Source organism: Labeo rohita, unplaced genomic scaffold (assembly GCF_022985175.1).
Source record: "Labeo rohita strain BAU-BD-2019 unplaced genomic scaffold, IGBB_LRoh.1.0 scaffold_76, whole genome shotgun sequence".
NCBI classification, from domain to species: domain Eukaryota; kingdom Metazoa; phylum Chordata; class Actinopteri; order Cypriniformes; family Cyprinidae; genus Labeo; species Labeo rohita.
Window position 1 is genome coordinate 671807 of NW_026129700.1, and position 18180 is coordinate 689986.

The following is an 18180-nucleotide window of genomic DNA, read 5'->3' on the forward strand; positions in this document are numbered from 1 at the left end:
AAAGACGTGCAATTCACGTCCAAATAACGTCAAAGACATCGATTCAACTTTCATTGTGGAGCTATTTTTCAACCATGACGGGACGTGTCGGAGGGACGTCTTTTCAACGGTCCTTACACGTCCAAATGTTTGCTGGGGCTGTTTTGGCTTCAAAACGGCGAATTTCGCCGAAAGGTGAGGGATTTTCATGCCTGGTTTCATAGCACATTACTCCAACTAATAAGACAGACAGACAGTCAAGCTGCATCAATCACAAATTGTCAGACTACAGTGGGTCCACAGCTGAACTACAGAAGCATGAATTAGCTGGTTAGCATGACATGTGCAGGGTTGTTACACAACATAACATACACAAGTACGTATTTTGAACGATCGCTAGAAAATACAATCTTTGTAGATTCATCATCTTTTGGAAGCGAATATAAAACAGTTTTACTCAGTGTAGGATACAGCGTCTTCTGTATAATGTACGTGTAAATTTCCATGTGACCCAAACCACATGGAAATTTGACTTTTTGTGGGCGGGCAAGTTGTTCGCGACGTAGAACGTGGGCGGACATTATGCAAATATGTTACTTCGTGACGTGTGGCCATAACAGAAAAAGATTCGAATGGCTGACAACTCGTTCAGGCAAATGTGAGCCGACTCTTTTTTTTTTTTTTTTTTTTTTTGATAGACAATAACTTTATGTATCGTGCACTGTCGGCTTCAAAACTTTGCAGATAGTTTATGTTCACATACAGCTACATGAAACACTACATGAAAGATCATATTTGAAAAACACAATGAATATATGCACAATGAATCTTCCACAATGTCTACACTTCGTGTGTTGTCATGAGAGAATTCCCAAGCACGCAACATTCAGCACTGTGCAAAAACTTATAAGCAGTGGATAGATTCTAGATTAAGTGGATTCTAACTTAAACACGTCTGACTGGCAAATGCATTCCAGAAATCAACAGATGGCTGCATTGCTCAAGCTGCAAATACGTGTTTTAAATCGAAACGGCCTATTCTTGCGCTTGTTAAACATTTTTATGTTATATTAGTTGTTTTTGTTGCTTTAGTGCAATAGATGAATAACAATTTATATGTTTTTTTTTTTATTTATTTTATGTTTTATGTTTAGATATTTCTATTTTGCGATTCTTGCGAATCATTTTATTCTCCCGCATCCCGACCGCACCCGCACTCGTCCATTAAGTTTTGCACCGCATTCTGTTGCGGTACTCACACAGGTCTCTAATTCACTTCTTGGCTGCATGAAACAAACCGTCACGCTAATGTAAAGGTTAAGACGATCAGAGTAATAGTAACGAACGTGCGCAATTTCCCAGCTAACATTGGTCCGACGGCAACGTCGTGTCCCTGGCCAAAAATAGTCGCGGTAGGACGGCATAAATCCGTAAAAATATGTAACACAGAACTCTGCCTAAAAATGCATTCAGATACGTTTGTACATGCATAAAGTTCTCTGGGGTTGCATATATAATTATTACTTTAAGTTTTAGCTCCGTGTAGTGCAATACATACACTGTTGTGAACCAGTTGTGAGAGGACGTCCACAAGGTGACGTCCTTTACACGTGCATTTATAGTCCATCATGACCCTGTATGAAATCAGTATGAAATATGCAAAAGCAATTGTGCTTACACCTTGATTATTACTGTAATACTTTATTTAAGTGCCCCAAGTAGTTTTAAGACGACCACGTCTAGTCAAGCATTACCCATTCAAAATAAATAAAGAAATAAGTAAATTAGTAAATAAAAACAGGAAATCGTAATGAAATAAACGTAATTTGGTATTTCTATCTTGTTTAATTAATATGTGCCATATGGTTAAGTGATTGCAAAGCCACTGAATTTTAGTTATAATTCTACCCGTTTTCCATAAATTTCAATACGATTTTATTATTTTAAGTTTATGCATATACATATAAAACAGATATCTCTGGTCAACATTTGAAGTCTGGGTGAAGATTACCAAAACTGTGCTGCCAAGATGTTGCAACAAATCTCGCGGTGGGATAGATTATCTCGCGATAGGATAGATTATCTCGCGATGGGATAGATTATCTCGCGATAGGATAGATTATCTCGCGATGGGATAGATTATCTCGCAATACAATACATTATCTCGCGAGAAAGCCTTAACGTTTTTCTTTCCATAAACACAAGGAAAGCGCATCGGTGTGTTGTAAGGCTTTACAAATTATTCTACTAAAATCTACTGGTGGGTAAGTACATTTTGTAGTATTTTATTAATGTGGTCGAGTTGTACTTGTTTGACACGAAGGAAAATGAAGAAATAATGCGCACATTGTCAACTGAAACGTAGTTTGAGTTTGGCTAAAATTAGCTAGTATGCTAAAAGTTTGTTTTTAAATTAATGCTTGAACAACAAATACATATCTAAAGTGTCAAGGGTATACACAAAATGTTTGCATAAAATAACACAATGAAATGAAAGGACTTCCTAATTCACAATAACTTAAAAGTACCGAAGAAATACACAGATTGTATAGCTTTTTTGTTTGTAATCTCCTTTATGGTGCTTATATAAAAATCTAATTCCTTAAGTACCACAGAAAAAAAAAATAGGTTTCTGATTGCTTAATTTTTACAGTAAACAGTTTAGATATGGGTTAAACATTTATATAAATTTGTTAATATTCTAATTTGTCATATGTCCTTGTATGTGATAAAGGTAAAATTGTGTGCCCAACACATTTAGATGCAACGTGCCCGACCCTGACTTGTTCAACACTATGTTAAGTTGTAAGTTTTTGACTGCTTTGTGTAATATTAAAAAAAGAAATCATGCTTTAAAAAAATTGCTGTTTACTTTTAATAGTCATTGAACCTTAATCTATGTTTCTCTGTATGTTCTCAGTGGATGTTCAAATCACACCTGCACGTACAAACCTATCAACATTCACGCCTTCACCAGTAGCAAGTATGTGATATCTAAAGTCATTTGCAAATTGCAAATCACTATAACGGTCAAATAGCATCACTTCTTTAATGTTTTAATCAACAGCTGGGCTGTCACACTTCCAGGAGGAAAGAACAGGTATGCCACCAAAAATTACTGTGAATGTGCTACAGTTCTCAATTGATTTTTATATCATCATTACTGAGTTATGGAATTAATATCCCCTTCCATGGCACAAGTAATTTTATCACTTCATTCAGCAGGTATGCAAGGTTTAGATGTAAGATATTGTTTGTGAGCTTTCATTTTGGATAATAGGGTCCTCTTTCCATTATGTGGATTCATAGGACAAAAGCATGTTATTGTTAGAACGTTTAATAGTAAAATTGGACAGTGAAATGCTCCAAAACTAACACATCATATGTAATATTACCACAAAGGACAATTTAATCCAACCTCACTGGATCTTCAAAGACAGAGGCAAAGGACCACATCTCATGAAATGGCTACCCCCAGATGTATGTCCCTGTATATATTCATAGTACAATTTGACAGTGAAATTCTCTAAAACTAACATGTTCTTTTTAATATTACCATGAAGGACAATTTACTCAAACCCTACTGGATCTTCAAGTAAGACCGAGGCAAAGGCCCACATCTCATGAAACGGCTACCCCCAGAAGTATGTCTTTTTTTTATTTTTTTAATTTTCACAGTGTGGTAATGTGTATATAACTTAAAGTGATTGCAAAGCTCTTTATAAACATCTTCAAAATTCCATAGATAAAATGGTCCTTTATTTCTATTACTTTTATTTTTTCCAACAGTGGATGCACAACATGACACCAGTGGAGGTCGAGGTTAACATCAACAACACTCGTGGACCCGTGGACACGTGTTGAGGCGTAAGTGCTAATGTTTAAAAAATTATCAATCTAAATGTGTACGACCACAAAGTAGCTTTTTTTTCCCTGTTACAGGGCGAGACAAACACAGTCCTGTCAATTACAGAATAAATGTTTACTCCGTGTTGCCTTGTAATACCAGCTACAGTATCTATAAAAATTTGAAGAATATGTTATGATTTTGAATGTCCAAGTAACACTTTTAAGATGTTGTAGTACTAATCAAAAGATTACATGGTTAATGACACTTTATTGACACTCCAAGGGTGCAATTCAGGTCACGACCCCGTTGTCATTGTAAGTAGTACATCAGACCTTAAGTAAACTTTCAGATGATCATTCGCCAGTTTTGGTCTGTTTGCTCTGTTAAAATCTCTAACCACAATGTAAGATTAACATTAGAAGATGTTTCAAAAGATTAACTTCTGTGAAATTTTTAAAACATGTATTTATGTCTTTTGTGATTCATTAATTTACATTAGGGTGCGATTTGTCTTGTAGGGTCACATAACGAACAGCCATCTGTCAGACAGAAAAATTCAGGAACCCTCTTCCAGGCCATGTGCCAAAACCGAATGAGGTATTGTAATTTGTGTCATGTCATTCACATAAAGAGGATTCATAAACTAAATTCAAATTCTTATTTTTTTTTTTTTACACTTTTCATTGTAATGTCTACATAGTATTGTCTCCAGTCCCAAATTCATCATTGCCATCCCAGTCCCAGACGACCCCCCAGTGTATGTGAGAACTTTGCTGTTGCATCTTATTTTATACACATTACACCTTAATGACAACACAGCCTAATGTATAAATACATACATTTCTCAGAATCAGAATTCATACAGTTAAAAATATAGGGGCTACAATGTCTGTCAATGCACAGCAGCCTTAATACTCACAATTGAATATAGAATAGAACAGGTATAGCCAACCCTGGTCCTCGAGAACCACTGCCCTGCTTGTTTTCCAGCTGTCCCTGCCCTTCCAGCTTCTGATTGACAACTGATCCATTACTAATCAGCAGTATGTAAGGCATGGATCGTTAGAAAACAAGCAGGGCAGTGGCTTTCGAAGATCAGGGTTGGCTGCCTTGGATTTACTCAACGTTAATGATTATATGGCTACAGTAATTGATGATGTAGAATTGGACAGACAGACATTGGCAGACATTCTTGTTAAAACTGCCTTCAATAATGTACACAATGGTCCTGAAACTCTAATAACAGCATTTCCTAATGTTGTGTTGCTACTTGACAGCTGCATTGCGGAGAGAGCACAGAAGTGAGGGTATGTATGTTAATAGTCTTTTCCAGCCATGGGGTTGTCATATTCAAAATTTAATGTACATTTTACACTTATATATTTTATTAATTTTTTTATTTACATTTTTAAATAGGTGGCACCAGACCCTCACGGAGCGCTTACCCTATGTCAACTGCAAGTAAGGAATGTTATGTGAATATGTGACATTTAAAACACTGGCCATAAAGTAAAAAAAAAAAAAAAACAGTAAAGCAAAGTCTGTAAATGTTCTGAGTTTCTTTGTTAGAGGTTCAATAGTTGCTGTTAACTAAAAATCAAATGGCAATATTGATACCTCAGTCAATTCAGTCTTGCTCTTCAGTTTTTGCAGCCCTATATTCACCGAAATCAGCAGGCAATGAAGACTGGTTTAGGTTCTAAAAAAACAGTCAAGCCTAATGCCCTGCGTAAACACAAAATGTGACAGCAAGTGTCATGTTCACTTTTGGAGTTTAAGTAGTCTTGTTTGAAGGGTGTGTGTATATATTAATGTGCTGATTTTTCTTTCAGGATTCCAAAGGAAGGTCTTTTTTCATGCTGTTTGGTTTAAAAGATGAACTTGAGCGAATATCTGCCATTCTGGACCCTGGCAAGTCTACATCATCTTTTAAAAGACTGGATTAAGAGAGTGACCTAAAATCCTTTGAAGAATACATCAAAGATGATGAAAAGAAGTGGATCTGTGTAAGTTCCAAATTTAACAAAGCATAGGTGTATTATATTTGTGTATATACATACATACGAGCAGACACACAGAGAACTGTGTACTTTTTATAATATCATATCACATTATTTTGATTGTGGTGTCACTTTTAGGTTCAGCAACTGTCCAGAGTTGGTGGATCTTCTGTCAGGGACTGCGTTAACCAAATCATGAACAGGTATGTATTTACCTTGCATAGTTTGTGTGTATTGCTGCATAATATTTCAGGAACAATGTATATGATTGCCACAATAATAAACTCAGCCTTTGATTTTACTTAAGTTCATGATTTATTGTCACACACTATTATATCTCCTTATAAACATGCCTGTTTTTGTGTTGAAGTTTTAAGATGTCAGTACTGACTCAATTAGGCAGACTGAAAACAAGGCATCACCGTATAATAGCAGTGTAAGCAATGAATGAGTCATTACTTGTCACAAAAATTCTGGATATAGAAAAGGACATAGTTCAGAGTACTTGTTACATGATAGATGGATTGATATGGTTGTGAGAGTATTTGAACATTGCCATGATGCACACTACTGTTAATTTGTAATATTGACCGCATGTTAAAATGTTTCTGAAGTGAAGTAATACTGAATCATTTCTTTCACAGAGTCATGTCAAATGCCTTAATGGCCAAATTCAATATGAGGGGTGGTGGCCAACATGACAAAAAGCCTTTCAAAGCTACAGCTTTGTACTATGTAATTCAAGGTAATGTTGGCCTTATGACATTAAAAAAAAAAAATCTCATGTTCCTTGTCTATTATTTATTTAAAAGACCACCTGTCTTTAATAGAAATGTCCTGTTCATAAGATTATTCTAGACTAAAATAACATATAATACTTATTGCTTACTTGTTACTAATGCTTCTTTCATGAAACTGAAAAGTCTTGTTCCATTGTATTTTAAATGTAGTTGTATAACCATAAAGGCATTTTCAAAATAAGTGCATGTTATTTAACTCAAATGTTGCCAATTTATTTAAAATATTCATACTCTCTTCCCTCAGATATGCTCTAAAGAGGTGGAGTCCAACTGCCACAGATTCCGAAATTGACACAGCAGTGGCGGAACACCTAAAACATGCTCCAGGATAAGCTGGGGGTGGTGGCTATGAAATGAGCTGTGCTACAGAAATGTGCTATAGTAAACATTTTGAAATAATAGTAAATAAATAAAGATTATAAATATACATATGTGTTCACTTTTATTCTTTACTTTGGTTATGTTCTTGTTTGAATAATGTCTACTTAAAATTAATGTAAATCTTTGAGAAATTTGCTACACACTCAGAATTACCCACATTATACTATTTCTATTTTAATGTTTGTATAGTAGCCGTTTAACAAATGGAAGACATTTAAAAAATGTTATATGCACAAAGTATGTTGTAGTAAATTAGAACGGTCTACTTCTTGCTTAAGTCCACAAACAATGTGTTATTGTTTGTAATTTACACGTGGTTAAAACGTTTTGTAGACGTTCAGGTCTGACTGGACCGTTTTTGGACCATTTTAGAACTTGTAGTAAGTTAAGTTGTCTAAACCTCCAGAATGGGTGTGTGACTATTTTATATGTAGGCATATATACTAAAATTATATTAACACATTAAATTAAATTAATACACAGTATAGACATGCAGAAGATGACACATTTAGACGTCCAGGGACGTCCAGAAAAGACGTGCAGTTCACGTCCAGATAACGTCAAAGACGTCGGTTCAACTTTCATTTTGGAACTATTTTTCAACCATGACGGGACGTGTCGGAGGGACGTCTTTTCAACGGTCCTTACACGTCGAAATGTTTGCTGGGTTATTACGCTCTTGTTTAACAGAGTCGTATATGCTCTGCTCCCTAGTATTTTTGCATGAAATTTCAAAACATTTGCATAGTTGTCAAAATGAATGTCCTGTGAGTGTTTTATAATGGATGCTCACCCACAGAGAAGGATCTTGTGAGGCTCAGTGGTGTTTATGCACATATGAGCATCAGCTTCAACAGATTTAGAATGTATTTGCTGTATTTTTAATTTGTATGTTTTATTATAATAGATACAAACAATAGATATGTGGTCTTTTGGCACCTCCCTGTTGTCCTGTTTGGCAGGTTCACTTACTTAAGATACTCTGAAGTTGTAAAGAATGTCTGAATTAAAAAATTCAGGAGCTTTAAATCTGTATATATATCACGTTGGTCCACTTTGGAAAAAATGGCGTGTAGCTGTCACGGTTTAACCTCCTCAGACGTGAAACTTACACGTTTTGTGTTAACATGTTTCGTGGAGAAATACCCGGATGTTGATACGCAATAGCCGTAAAAATCTTAAAAGCCACGACTTATTTTGTTTCTTATTAGACCGATAGAATGGAATATTGCTGTACTGACGATCAGGGAGCATACAAGTCCACGTTAAGAAAGGAGACAAACGTACACCCCACTTTTTTTTATTATTATTTTCAAGGTGAAAATTATTAATTTGCCCTGATCTGAAAAAAATCGTGTAAGTGTCACGTTTTAATGAAGTAAAACCTTACTGTCATATGAGTCAAACATGCAACCAGAGGCTGGATTTCGTTTCTTTTCTTGCTTTCCCAGCTGCTTGACACCTCGCTAAAAACAATGTATTAAATCGATGTTAAATCATGTTAACCACAACCTTTTAATTACGCAACCTAGTTCCGTTGCTTAGCAACTATAGGAAACAATTACAATAAGTTCAGTACCACCTTAGTGCTTACAGATTAGGAGACATTAGTATGTGTTTACTGCATTTGTACTGTTATACTTTTAATTCAGAGAAGAAAAATGTTGCTGTGTTGGGTAAAATACATTAGTAGTGCAAACTCTCTCCAAACGTGAGAACTACACGATTTAAAATACCCGGATGTAAGTGATTACGTGACGTCACCACAGTTTGCTAAAGTTTAATTTAAAGAACGGGGGGGAAACACGGAATAACTATTTCACAGAATTAATACCCTCAAATTTGAAACTTGCATGTTTTTCCAGCTGTGGAAGTTCAGGGAAAATACCCGTTAATGCCCGTTAACGATGACATTAAACACTGCCCCTTGCGGCCACGACTTCCTCTTCTTCGAACCTCGTCAAGCAGGTAAGACGTGTTGACATTAATCTGTACAACAATGTAATTATATAAGAGATATTGCCATTTGCCTTCTTTACAGTTTTTTTTTTTTTTTTTTCCCATTTTGGTACACCCTGGTACATGAAAGGTGTACATTTTCTAAACTCTTGGTACAAAAATCCAAACTAATCACACTTGTAACCCAGCTAGTCATTCTTTCAACACCTGATCTCATGCTTTCATTCTAGTTGTATATATTTTCATTTGACATAATCATTGTTTGAAAACATTTGGTTTAATAACAGAAACACAACAATATGATCTTATTTCAATTTAGTACTTTTAACAATAATTTAATTCAGTAGCAAACAATGCATATGTATGTTTCAAATCACCCTTGTTGCTGAAACAATTACAGTTACTCAGGCTACAGATGCCACATTAAAAATACACTTACACTAACTTACCTAAATTACATTATAGGCATAAAATGCATTTTTTTTTCCCAATAGCATTCGGTGTGTTATCAAGAGGTGTTATAAAGTTATGAAATTGCCATGAGGTTTCATGCTAGAAGAGTTTGCTCCCAATACAGTAAATGGTATCACTATACCAGTTATAGTGTAGTTATTGTAATGTGGCAGTCTCTAAAGAGATGCAAATGAAAGGTTTGATAGTAATAGATTAATGAAAGGCAGTTACTGTGAATGAAACATTTATTTAGATGAAACACTTATTTTGTGTAGTGAAAAGTATATTTTGTGATTGTGTGTATTGTGCTAACACAATTAAAAATGCTTAAATGTTTGAAAAAAGTGCACTTCTGATGAGCTGTTGTGATATTAGTACTAAGAGTTTTGAAAATTTACCAATTGCTTGTAAAAAACTTTTTATTGTGTTCTTTGGTCACTCAGTCAATGTCTTATTTTTCCAACAGAGTTTTATCAATTAGCAATTGAAATGGCTGAGCTGGACATCGGTGCAGCAGAGGATGCTATGTTTCATGCAGATCTGCTTCTAGCTCAAATGAAAGTGAGTATATTTAGTTATACAGCAGTCTGCTCATTTTGCAAATAAATGGGATTCATACAGTAAGTAAAATGGGAGAAAACCCACTGATGTTGTGTTGGGTGTTGTGTTTACATATAATGTTGACTTTCTGTCATGCAAGGAAAAGCAAGATGAGAAAAAAACATCCTCTAACCGCAAGAGTAAATTTCGGTGGATTGAGAGAGACTGTGAAGGGCGTCCACTGCTGAAAAGAAAGAGCAGAAGCGGAGAAACGCGTATGCGTTCTTCAGCTACAGGTTGGTCTTAGCCTGTATCCTGTATTTTGAATGGGTGTGGGTGGAGCCAGGCTAGGTTGGTCTGTGTCTTCTTGGTTAAATCAATTTAATTAATATTGCTTTATTGGCATGACATACATAGGTACATATTGCCAGAGCACTGTACATAGCAGAATAAAAAAACAAAACAAAAATACATATAATATACATCCATAAATAAATAAAACTAAATATATGTAAAATACATCCATGTATATGTTTATATAAACATTAATGGTTCTACTAATGCAGATGTGTTCACTCTTTACATCTTAGTTTGTGGCATTTATAAATATGATGTGCTAGCAAAGAGGAAGTAGGTCCTTCAAGTAATATTTTTAATTTGTTATTTTCATGGAGTGACTGGAACTCAGGAATAATCTGCTGTATTTGATTTTACAGTGAGTCTCTTAGGGATGTGTATTTATCACAGTGGAAGAGGAATCATCTGTAAATGTATCCCTGCTATTGATTGTTACAATCCCTACACATTTTTTGTTGTTGTCATTCCAGGGTGCCAGTGCCCCCTTGCTAGTAATTTTTCCAGACAAACTTTGTCTCAGCATCACATCAATGCATGATGCAGTAACATTACAGTAGTTATTTTTCTTTGCCTGCATGCTGCGAGAATACCATGTTTGATTTACTTGCACCAAACTGCAAAATCTAATTACGGGAGACTTTATCACAATATCTTTCAGTCCTGAATCCTTGTGAACCAGATGAGGAGGTACCTATGGTGACGGAACAGAACTTGTCTCAAAACTTACTTGGTAGGATGACTCCTTATTGTCAATATTTTAAATAAATGAACAGTGTGAAAGTGTTGTTTTTTACTTTACTGTATTGTATACCAATAATTTAGTCTTTCCAGAACCACAGAGGAGCTTTTTTTTATGTCCCACTTACAGACAGTGAGATGCAGAAACTGAAGGAGATTCTGGCGACAACTGTTGAAGCTTCAGAAGGTCCTTCAACATCATCATCATGGAGCTTGCGCCAGTCTGCAGCCCAAGATGAGTGGCAGAAAGCAAGGCCCTACCACCTGGACTGCTTGTTGTTCTCCAGAGTGGTCAAGGAAAATAAATGCAGTCAGTGCTCTTCTCCTGCCATTATTCGTTGCAGAGACTGCATGCCGGAAGAGTGGCTGTGTATGGAGTGTGATTTAATTTGCCACAAAAAACTGGCACTCCATAACAGAGAGTCCTGCATCGATCGGTTTTACAGGCCCATTCCACCAACTATGTGCTGTGCGAAAGAAAATGGCAGATATACATTGAAAAATCAAGGTACTGCTCTGATTATTTTGGTGAAATAGTTTTTGTGTGTGAACTTAGTCTTTGTAGCATTTAACTCAATCAGACAGTCCTTTAAGCTCTTTTCAAAATGCAATTTCTTTTTAGTTCGGCTGTTGCCTACAGTGAGACCTGACCGGCTGTGCACCTGTGGCCCTTCAAACATTACTGAATCTGCTGGCAGGGCAACTATTCTGATTTGCATAAATGGTAGGTAGGTTTTAGACTTTATTTTTTGTTTTTGCAGTTATGTGTCAAAAGATATTCATACGATAAGTTACATTCTTTTTAGGTCGTTATGACTTGTACTTGCCCAGTTTGGCGTGCAGAATGTGTCTATCACAATGGACACCTGACAGAAGCGACCTCATAAGAAGTGGTTATTGGCCAGCATCTGTAAATTCTGACACGCTGTTTTCAGTTGATGTGTTCAGCACATTTGAGGAGATGAAAACCGTTGCCCCGGGTTTGTCAAGACAGGGCTTTTTGCGGCTGTTAGAGCAGAGGACTCAGCAGTTTGGAAGGGTAAGATCAGTATGGATGAAGATTGCATTAATTAGATACCATTGGCTGTTTCATTTTATTTTTCTCATAACTATTTGCACATTTACAGAAGGGTAAAATACATGGAGATGTATTTCAGAGAAGTTTCATGGAATACACTTTCTGCCAGTTTCTGTGTGAGAAAATGGCAAATGTGGAGCACTTTACCTGCCCAGCATGTACACCCAACATGCTTGCGGTTTCTGCAGATGGCAACAGAAAACTGTACAGATTTTGACACTCTAAAGGGTAATGCAAGGTGCACACTACATGGCTTTACTGCACAGCTTACACTGCAGCTTGTTACTGTAGGTCTTTTACAGTAAATTTCTACAATGTATTTTTTTGAAGATACACCATTAAAAGGATCTATTAAGTCACACAGCCTTAGATGAACATCATCTTATAACAGATGAACACATTAAATCCGTCAAGATCTCACCAGAGGAGAATTAAACACAAACACCATTAACGTCCTCACTTATTACAGACATAATTTCTATCAACATATTGCATCTTATTGAGAATTAACAGTGGTTTAGCTCTAGTTCACAGTGGTTTGATTATGTTTTAAGTCACCATTATAGTGATGTTTTAGTTGGACTCTTGAGCCTTGGTTGTCTTTTGCATTTTAATTCTCTCTCTCTCTCTGTTTCAGTAGTTGCATTAGTGATTTATAATGCATGTCAATGCAATTATGTTAAAAGAGAGTTGTGAAAATGTAGCTTTATGCTCTTCTGTTGATAGAAGTTACATCAGAAAGCGGTTAGTTTCAATAATAATAATTTTACAGAAAATATATTTAAAGGTCACAGTTTGTGTTAGTGTTAGTGTCCTTTTCCAAAAGATGATTAGAGCGCACATTCAGGCAAAATTAATATTAAAATCTGTCTTAATCTCTAAAACACTAATGGTGTCTCAGAAATAATCAACATTTAAACCACAGTAAGAGCTTTTGTAGATTTACTTACAGTAACTAGCTAGCAACAGTGTTGCCAGTATATTACTGTAAAAATGCCTGGTAGGGTCTAACAGTGTGGCTTAAGTTGTTTCACACCACCTAAAACCTACTGAACAAATAGTGTCTGTCACTGACTGTGCATATTTTCTGCTTGCATTAAGGTCAGAGGAACCATACTTTGATGGAATCTTCATTGCCAAAGATGCGGACGTATCCTCTTTTGTTGAAGAGATCAGGAGTAAAGTGAAGAGTGTTAGTAATGTTTCAGAGTTTGTAGCCCTGCTGTGTACATGCATTGTTTTTGCGGTCTATTATAAATTATTTTTTTTCATGCAGACTGCAGGAAAAGGCACCTGTGGAGCTAGTCAGTGGTCTGCTGCCAGGGAGACAGCCAGAAGAGCAAGCAAACTTGACGAAGAGGGTCTTGAGGTAGCTGTTTGCAGGCATGGGGTGATACTAAAGGGTCTCAACATGTACAGGGGGGAGATATTTGCATATCCCCTGTTCCTGCAGAAGGAGCTTCAGGCAGCCACAAACATCCATTTCTACTGCACTGACATCTCATGCAAGTACTGGCCCTATCTTCAGAAGACTTCAGTTTCTATGCCTGAACTGAGCCCTCTTCTTCAAATGAGGCCGTTCCTGTCAGTCATGCATGCCAAGGCCCATTCAACTAAGTGTGAGGTATTGTCTTTATTATGCTATTTACTATTGCTATTTAATTTAATTATTAATAATGGGAATGCATCATTTATATCTTGGCCAATCTGAGATTGGTGCATCCCTAACCAATAACTTTGTTTCACACATTTGTTAGATTGCCTGGAGTGGTAGGAATCAGGAGGGTGCCGGCACAACTGCAGGGGAAGAGGTGGAAATGGTGAACAGTTTCCTTTCTCGTTGTGCCCTCACAACAAAGTACATGACCAAATCTGGTATGTGATCCTGCTTTATTGCATTCATGAATATGTCTTGTTCTTTCAGTTATTATTTCAGTAGTCTTTCATTCCTTTGGTCATTCTTTATATGCAAATACATAAGATAAATCTTTATTTTAATCTGAATAAAATTTTAAAATTTGAATAGTCCTCCCAGTAACACTGAATATGTTTTCAAAAAGCTCGCAATGACATGCTGACTGTACATGCAATTGGGTGGAATAGACGCAAACATGATGGCCTTCATCTTGCATTGTCCAACAGATATGTCAAGGTATTGACCACATTACACAGAATTAAGTTCCTGTTGTAACACCCTTTTTTTTTTTTTTTTTTAAATATTGTCCAAGATGTCAAAGGCAATTGATTGTTTGCATTTTCATTGTAGGCAGTCCGTAAGGCTGAGGTTGAATCTCAGAGGCTGGAGAACTTGAGCCGTGAACTTCGGTGTCCTGAGAACATGGTGCAGCAGTGGGTACATGACGTCAGACAGTGGGCCACTGATGGTACAGTATTGACGTTCAAAGTAATAGGCTATTTACAGTCACAGCATACACTCAAAATGTTTTGTTGATGCTGTTCACTTGATTCAAGTGAACATTGATTTTTAATTCCCATCATGCTTTGCAAAGGGGCTTTGAGATATTTTTTTTTACTCTTGTACTATGTTGGACATTAAATCTGTAAAGAAAAGTAATATCTAGTTTGTTGCATCACAGGACTAAACAGGAAGCATTAATTGTAGGATTATTTGAGTGTCAATTTAAAAGAAAACCATTTATTTAAATTGAAGTTAAACCGAAACCATTCATTTAAATTAACACCACTGATTCTAGTTAGTTGTACATGGATATTATTGTATTTGGTTTTTCATGCTTCATTCACATGGAACCATTGTCCATGACTGAATCATGTTCAGCATAAGAGCTATTTTTTGAGTGTAGTGTGCTTAACAGTGTTGAGGAAGTGTTACTGTAGTAACATTACTTTCTTCTGTTACACATTACGGTGTCAATGGATATCAAGTTTTAGGTGATGTAGCTACTGTAGCAAACTGCATATGCATCACAAGACATAGTGCTAGTGATGTACTGTCAGGAAAATTTGTGGAATCAAGTCTCTAAGCCTGTTCCTGACTCAGGCTGAAATGGCTCTGTCCCAAATGCCTTCTAACTAACAATTCAGTAATACTGTATCAGAAATAAATAAATAACCCATTCTGAAGAGATGGTCTGTTTACATGCTTCTGTCTCCTCCCAAGATTCTGTGGATGCCAGACAGGGTGACCAACATACCCTTCAGCGGTCAATAGAGCACATGTGTCTGGGTGTCTATCAAAAAAAAGCAAGCCTCTATAATCAGACAGGTATGTTGTTCACTTATCTATTTATTGTATTTACATGACTCGCAAATCTCCTGACTGGATTTTATGTTTCTGTCATGTGTTTGGAAATTATAGACAGCAACAAGATTCGACAATTGCGGCGACGGAAATTGGGGGATGAGAAAAGAAAACTCTTTGAAGCGATCAAACAATACAATGAGCAAGTGCCAGAGGAGGAGGGTATAAATGAGGAGATGGTGGAGAGCCGACTCTCTGTGGTGGGCCATGCCAGTGGGGAGGAAATTCTAATATGGCCATGGGAGGTTCACAGCACTGGTATGGAACAATTTCTGTGAGGGAGAGGGATTACATTAAGCAAACAGATGATGCATCTTAATGGGCATGTATACAACTGTTTTTCAGCTTACAGGTCAATCCTGTTGAATGGCTCATTTGTTTGATTTTAGAATCCACAAACATCCTCACTAAGAAGAAGATCTTCGATGCATACATGTCAAAGATGCGGCTACAAGAAGAGAAGATTCTAATTCTTAGGGAGATGAGACAGCACTGCACCTACCTCAGAGGGCTGGCTGACAGCATTAGGAAGTTGATTGCAGAAATGTCTGGAGGAAACCGTGGTAAGAACAAAGGATAACACTACCCAGATAGCAAGAGAGCAGGTAAAAATCATTGAATAAATGTTAAAAATAGTTGATTTGTCAATGTTAATGGCATTGATTTAATATCACTTTTGCACCACCAATTAATGTTGAAATTTTTTTTTAATTTCCAACAAACCAACATTATTGTGATCAGTGATTGTTTTAGTTGGGCTCTTGACTCTTGCCTTTTGTTAAGTTCTCTTTCGGTGCTTACAATAGTGTTTTAATGTAAACACTTGGATGCTTTAAAAAAGAAATGTTTAAAAAGATTACTTTTTGTGATGGGTGTCAAGCTGTAATAAATTTGAGGAGTAATACTAAGTAATATTGAAGTTGATCTTTCATTGCTGATGTACATTTTCTGAATCACAAATACAAAGATACTGTGACAATATACAGAAGGATTTAGACATCAACACTCATCATACAAACCACAACAATCATCAAACAGATCAGCTGCAATGCATGCTGGCAGTCATGAATGAGTTTTGCACTATGCCCAGCATGCATTTCTGCATAATTTATTTTGTTGATTGTCACCATTGTTAAGTTTCATATGCTGTTTCTTGATCAATAATTGATTCAACTATTAAATAATTATTTTCTGTTAATTCATAGAAGTATGATATCTGTACCACTGCTTTAATCTCACATTGTAATATCACACATAAAAACCCAACACACTTGAAAACAATTATTTAAATAACCTCACAATGATTAGTCACTACCATCTGATTTCAGTGGATCTTAGTTTTCATTGCCTAAGCACATTGTTACAAGTAACAAAGAAAATCTAACATTAAAGTACAAAGAGTCAAGAGTCCAACTAAAGCAAATACTGATCACAACAATGGTGATTCGTTGAAATTTCAACATTTTTTCAACATTAATAGTGGGTGAAAAAGCGATATTAATCAAATATTTTTACAAATCAACAATTTTTTAGCATTGATTCAATAGTTGCTTGCTGTCAGGGTATGGAGGTGCCATGTTTATAATGCTGTTATATTGCTGTTCAGAGATAGAAATGTATGTCAGCTAACTTAACTGGGTCTGAGTCTAAACGGGTAAGAATTAATGGCCCAGTTTCACAGACAGGGCTTAGACTAAGCCAGGATTAGGCCATAGTTCAATTAGGACATTTAAGTCATTTTTATAAACATGCTTAGAAAAAAAACATTACTGGTGTGCATCTTGAGACAAAACAAAGGCACTGATATATTTTAAGATCAATCAGTGCAATTTTATTTCAGTTGAAACAGCTCAGACTTACATTTTAGTCTAGGACTAGGCTCAAGCCTTGTCTGTGAAACCGGGGGCAAGTGTTCTATTACTTTAATTAATGCCTCCCTTTTCTTTTTTATATTTCCTTCTAGGCAGTTTAACTGAAGAGGGGCATTGTGGGCTATGCTGTCTTCTTCAGGAAAAGCTTGCTGATGTGGAGGAGAAGTTTCAAGTCGTTTCCTCAAGATATAGCTTGGCTTTAGGACCTCTTTACCCTGAAGACTGGTCCAAGGAGATACCGGATGAGAGTAAAAGACTTGAATACGAGAGCTCAGAGGACAGTGATTCTGAAGATGACTAATTTGTGAATTGACATGTGTTTTTGCATTTGCTTGCCTGATGTATTTTTTTTGGGTGGTTTTGGACAATACCCATTTCAATAGATAGCCTCCCTCATTTCTTGTAAAATACCATTGCCTGAATAGTCAACTTGCAAATTTATTTCAGTGTCAGATGAAGAGTGAAGAGTGTCCTCACCCACCCCCTGTAACTGGTCAAACTGATGTAATTGGCACTGACTGTATAAATAAAAGTTTTCTATAGTGTTCTTTCTGCTGTTATGCTTTGTCTGCTCTGTATGCTAGGCCTAATTGTTCCTGCTGTAACACATTCAAACATTCATAGTCTGACAATGAGTAGTTGAATGACTAACACCAAGACTACTTTATGGATATTATAGCAACTACATTACATTACATTAGTCTTATGTAATGCTGTTCTTATTGAATCTTATCCAAATACAGATGTGACAGGTGGAAATTTGTAGTATTTTTTGCTTCTTATTATCTTATGTCACAGAGCTGGTTCTGTCCTAAATATGGTCAATGTTCACATTTAAATTAAGTTATTAGGCAGACGTTTTTATCCAAACTAAAATTATATCCAAAATGTATA

At 36.1% G+C, this 18180-nt stretch overlaps 1 protein-coding gene and 1 long non-coding RNA gene across 5 annotated transcripts; both read left to right on the plus strand.

Moving 5' to 3' along the window:
- The first annotated feature begins 1334 nt into the window (after nucleotides 1–1334).
- LOC127161878 (uncharacterized) lies at nucleotides 1335–7056 on the plus strand. 4 transcript variants are annotated; one of them, XR_007827205.1, is made up of 14 exons: nucleotides 1335–2243; nucleotides 2900–2962; nucleotides 3047–3079; nucleotides 3382–3459; nucleotides 3543–3623; nucleotides 3769–3846; nucleotides 4348–4426; nucleotides 4530–4590; nucleotides 5107–5136; nucleotides 5246–5290; nucleotides 5662–5835; nucleotides 5968–6032; nucleotides 6474–6574; nucleotides 6874–7056. It is a non-coding gene; the product is annotated as an uncharacterized LOC127161878 (long non-coding RNA). The 4 variants fall into 4 exon arrangements; XR_007827204.1 differs by having other exon boundaries at nucleotides 4530–4586; nucleotides 5461–5835; XR_007827202.1 differs by having other exon boundaries at nucleotides 4530–4586.
- Nucleotides 7057–8917: 1861 nt separating this feature from the next.
- Nucleotides 8918–17959, plus strand: LOC127161868 (uncharacterized). Its single transcript, XM_051104622.1, has 16 exons — nucleotides 8918–8978; nucleotides 9889–9983; nucleotides 10123–10258; nucleotides 11188–11436; nucleotides 11993–12096; nucleotides 12185–12339; nucleotides 13237–13327; nucleotides 13412–13504; nucleotides 13589–13759; nucleotides 13893–14010; nucleotides 14196–14287; nucleotides 14402–14519; nucleotides 15275–15379; nucleotides 15473–15673; nucleotides 15805–15978; nucleotides 17379–17959. The coding sequence occupies exons 1-16, from the start codon at nucleotides 8918–8920 to the stop codon at nucleotides 17585–17587; spliced, it is 2172 nt and encodes a 723-aa protein (XP_050960579.1). The 3' UTR covers nucleotides 17588–17959.
- The last annotated feature ends 221 nt before the right edge of the window (nucleotides 17960–18180 follow it).

Coding starts and splice junctions, on each gene's coding strand:
- LOC127161868 (XM_051104622.1), top strand. CDS start 8,918: ATGACATTAAACACTGCCCCTTGCGGCCACGACTTCCTCTTCTTCGAA. Junction 12,340..13,236: donor GCAGATGGCAACAGAAAACT/GTACAGATTTTG, acceptor GCTTGCATTAAG/GTCAGAGGAACCATACTTTG. Junction 13,328..13,411: donor TCAGGAGTAAAGTGAAGAGT/GTTAGTAATGTT, acceptor TTTTTCATGCAG/ACTGCAGGAAAAGGCACCTG.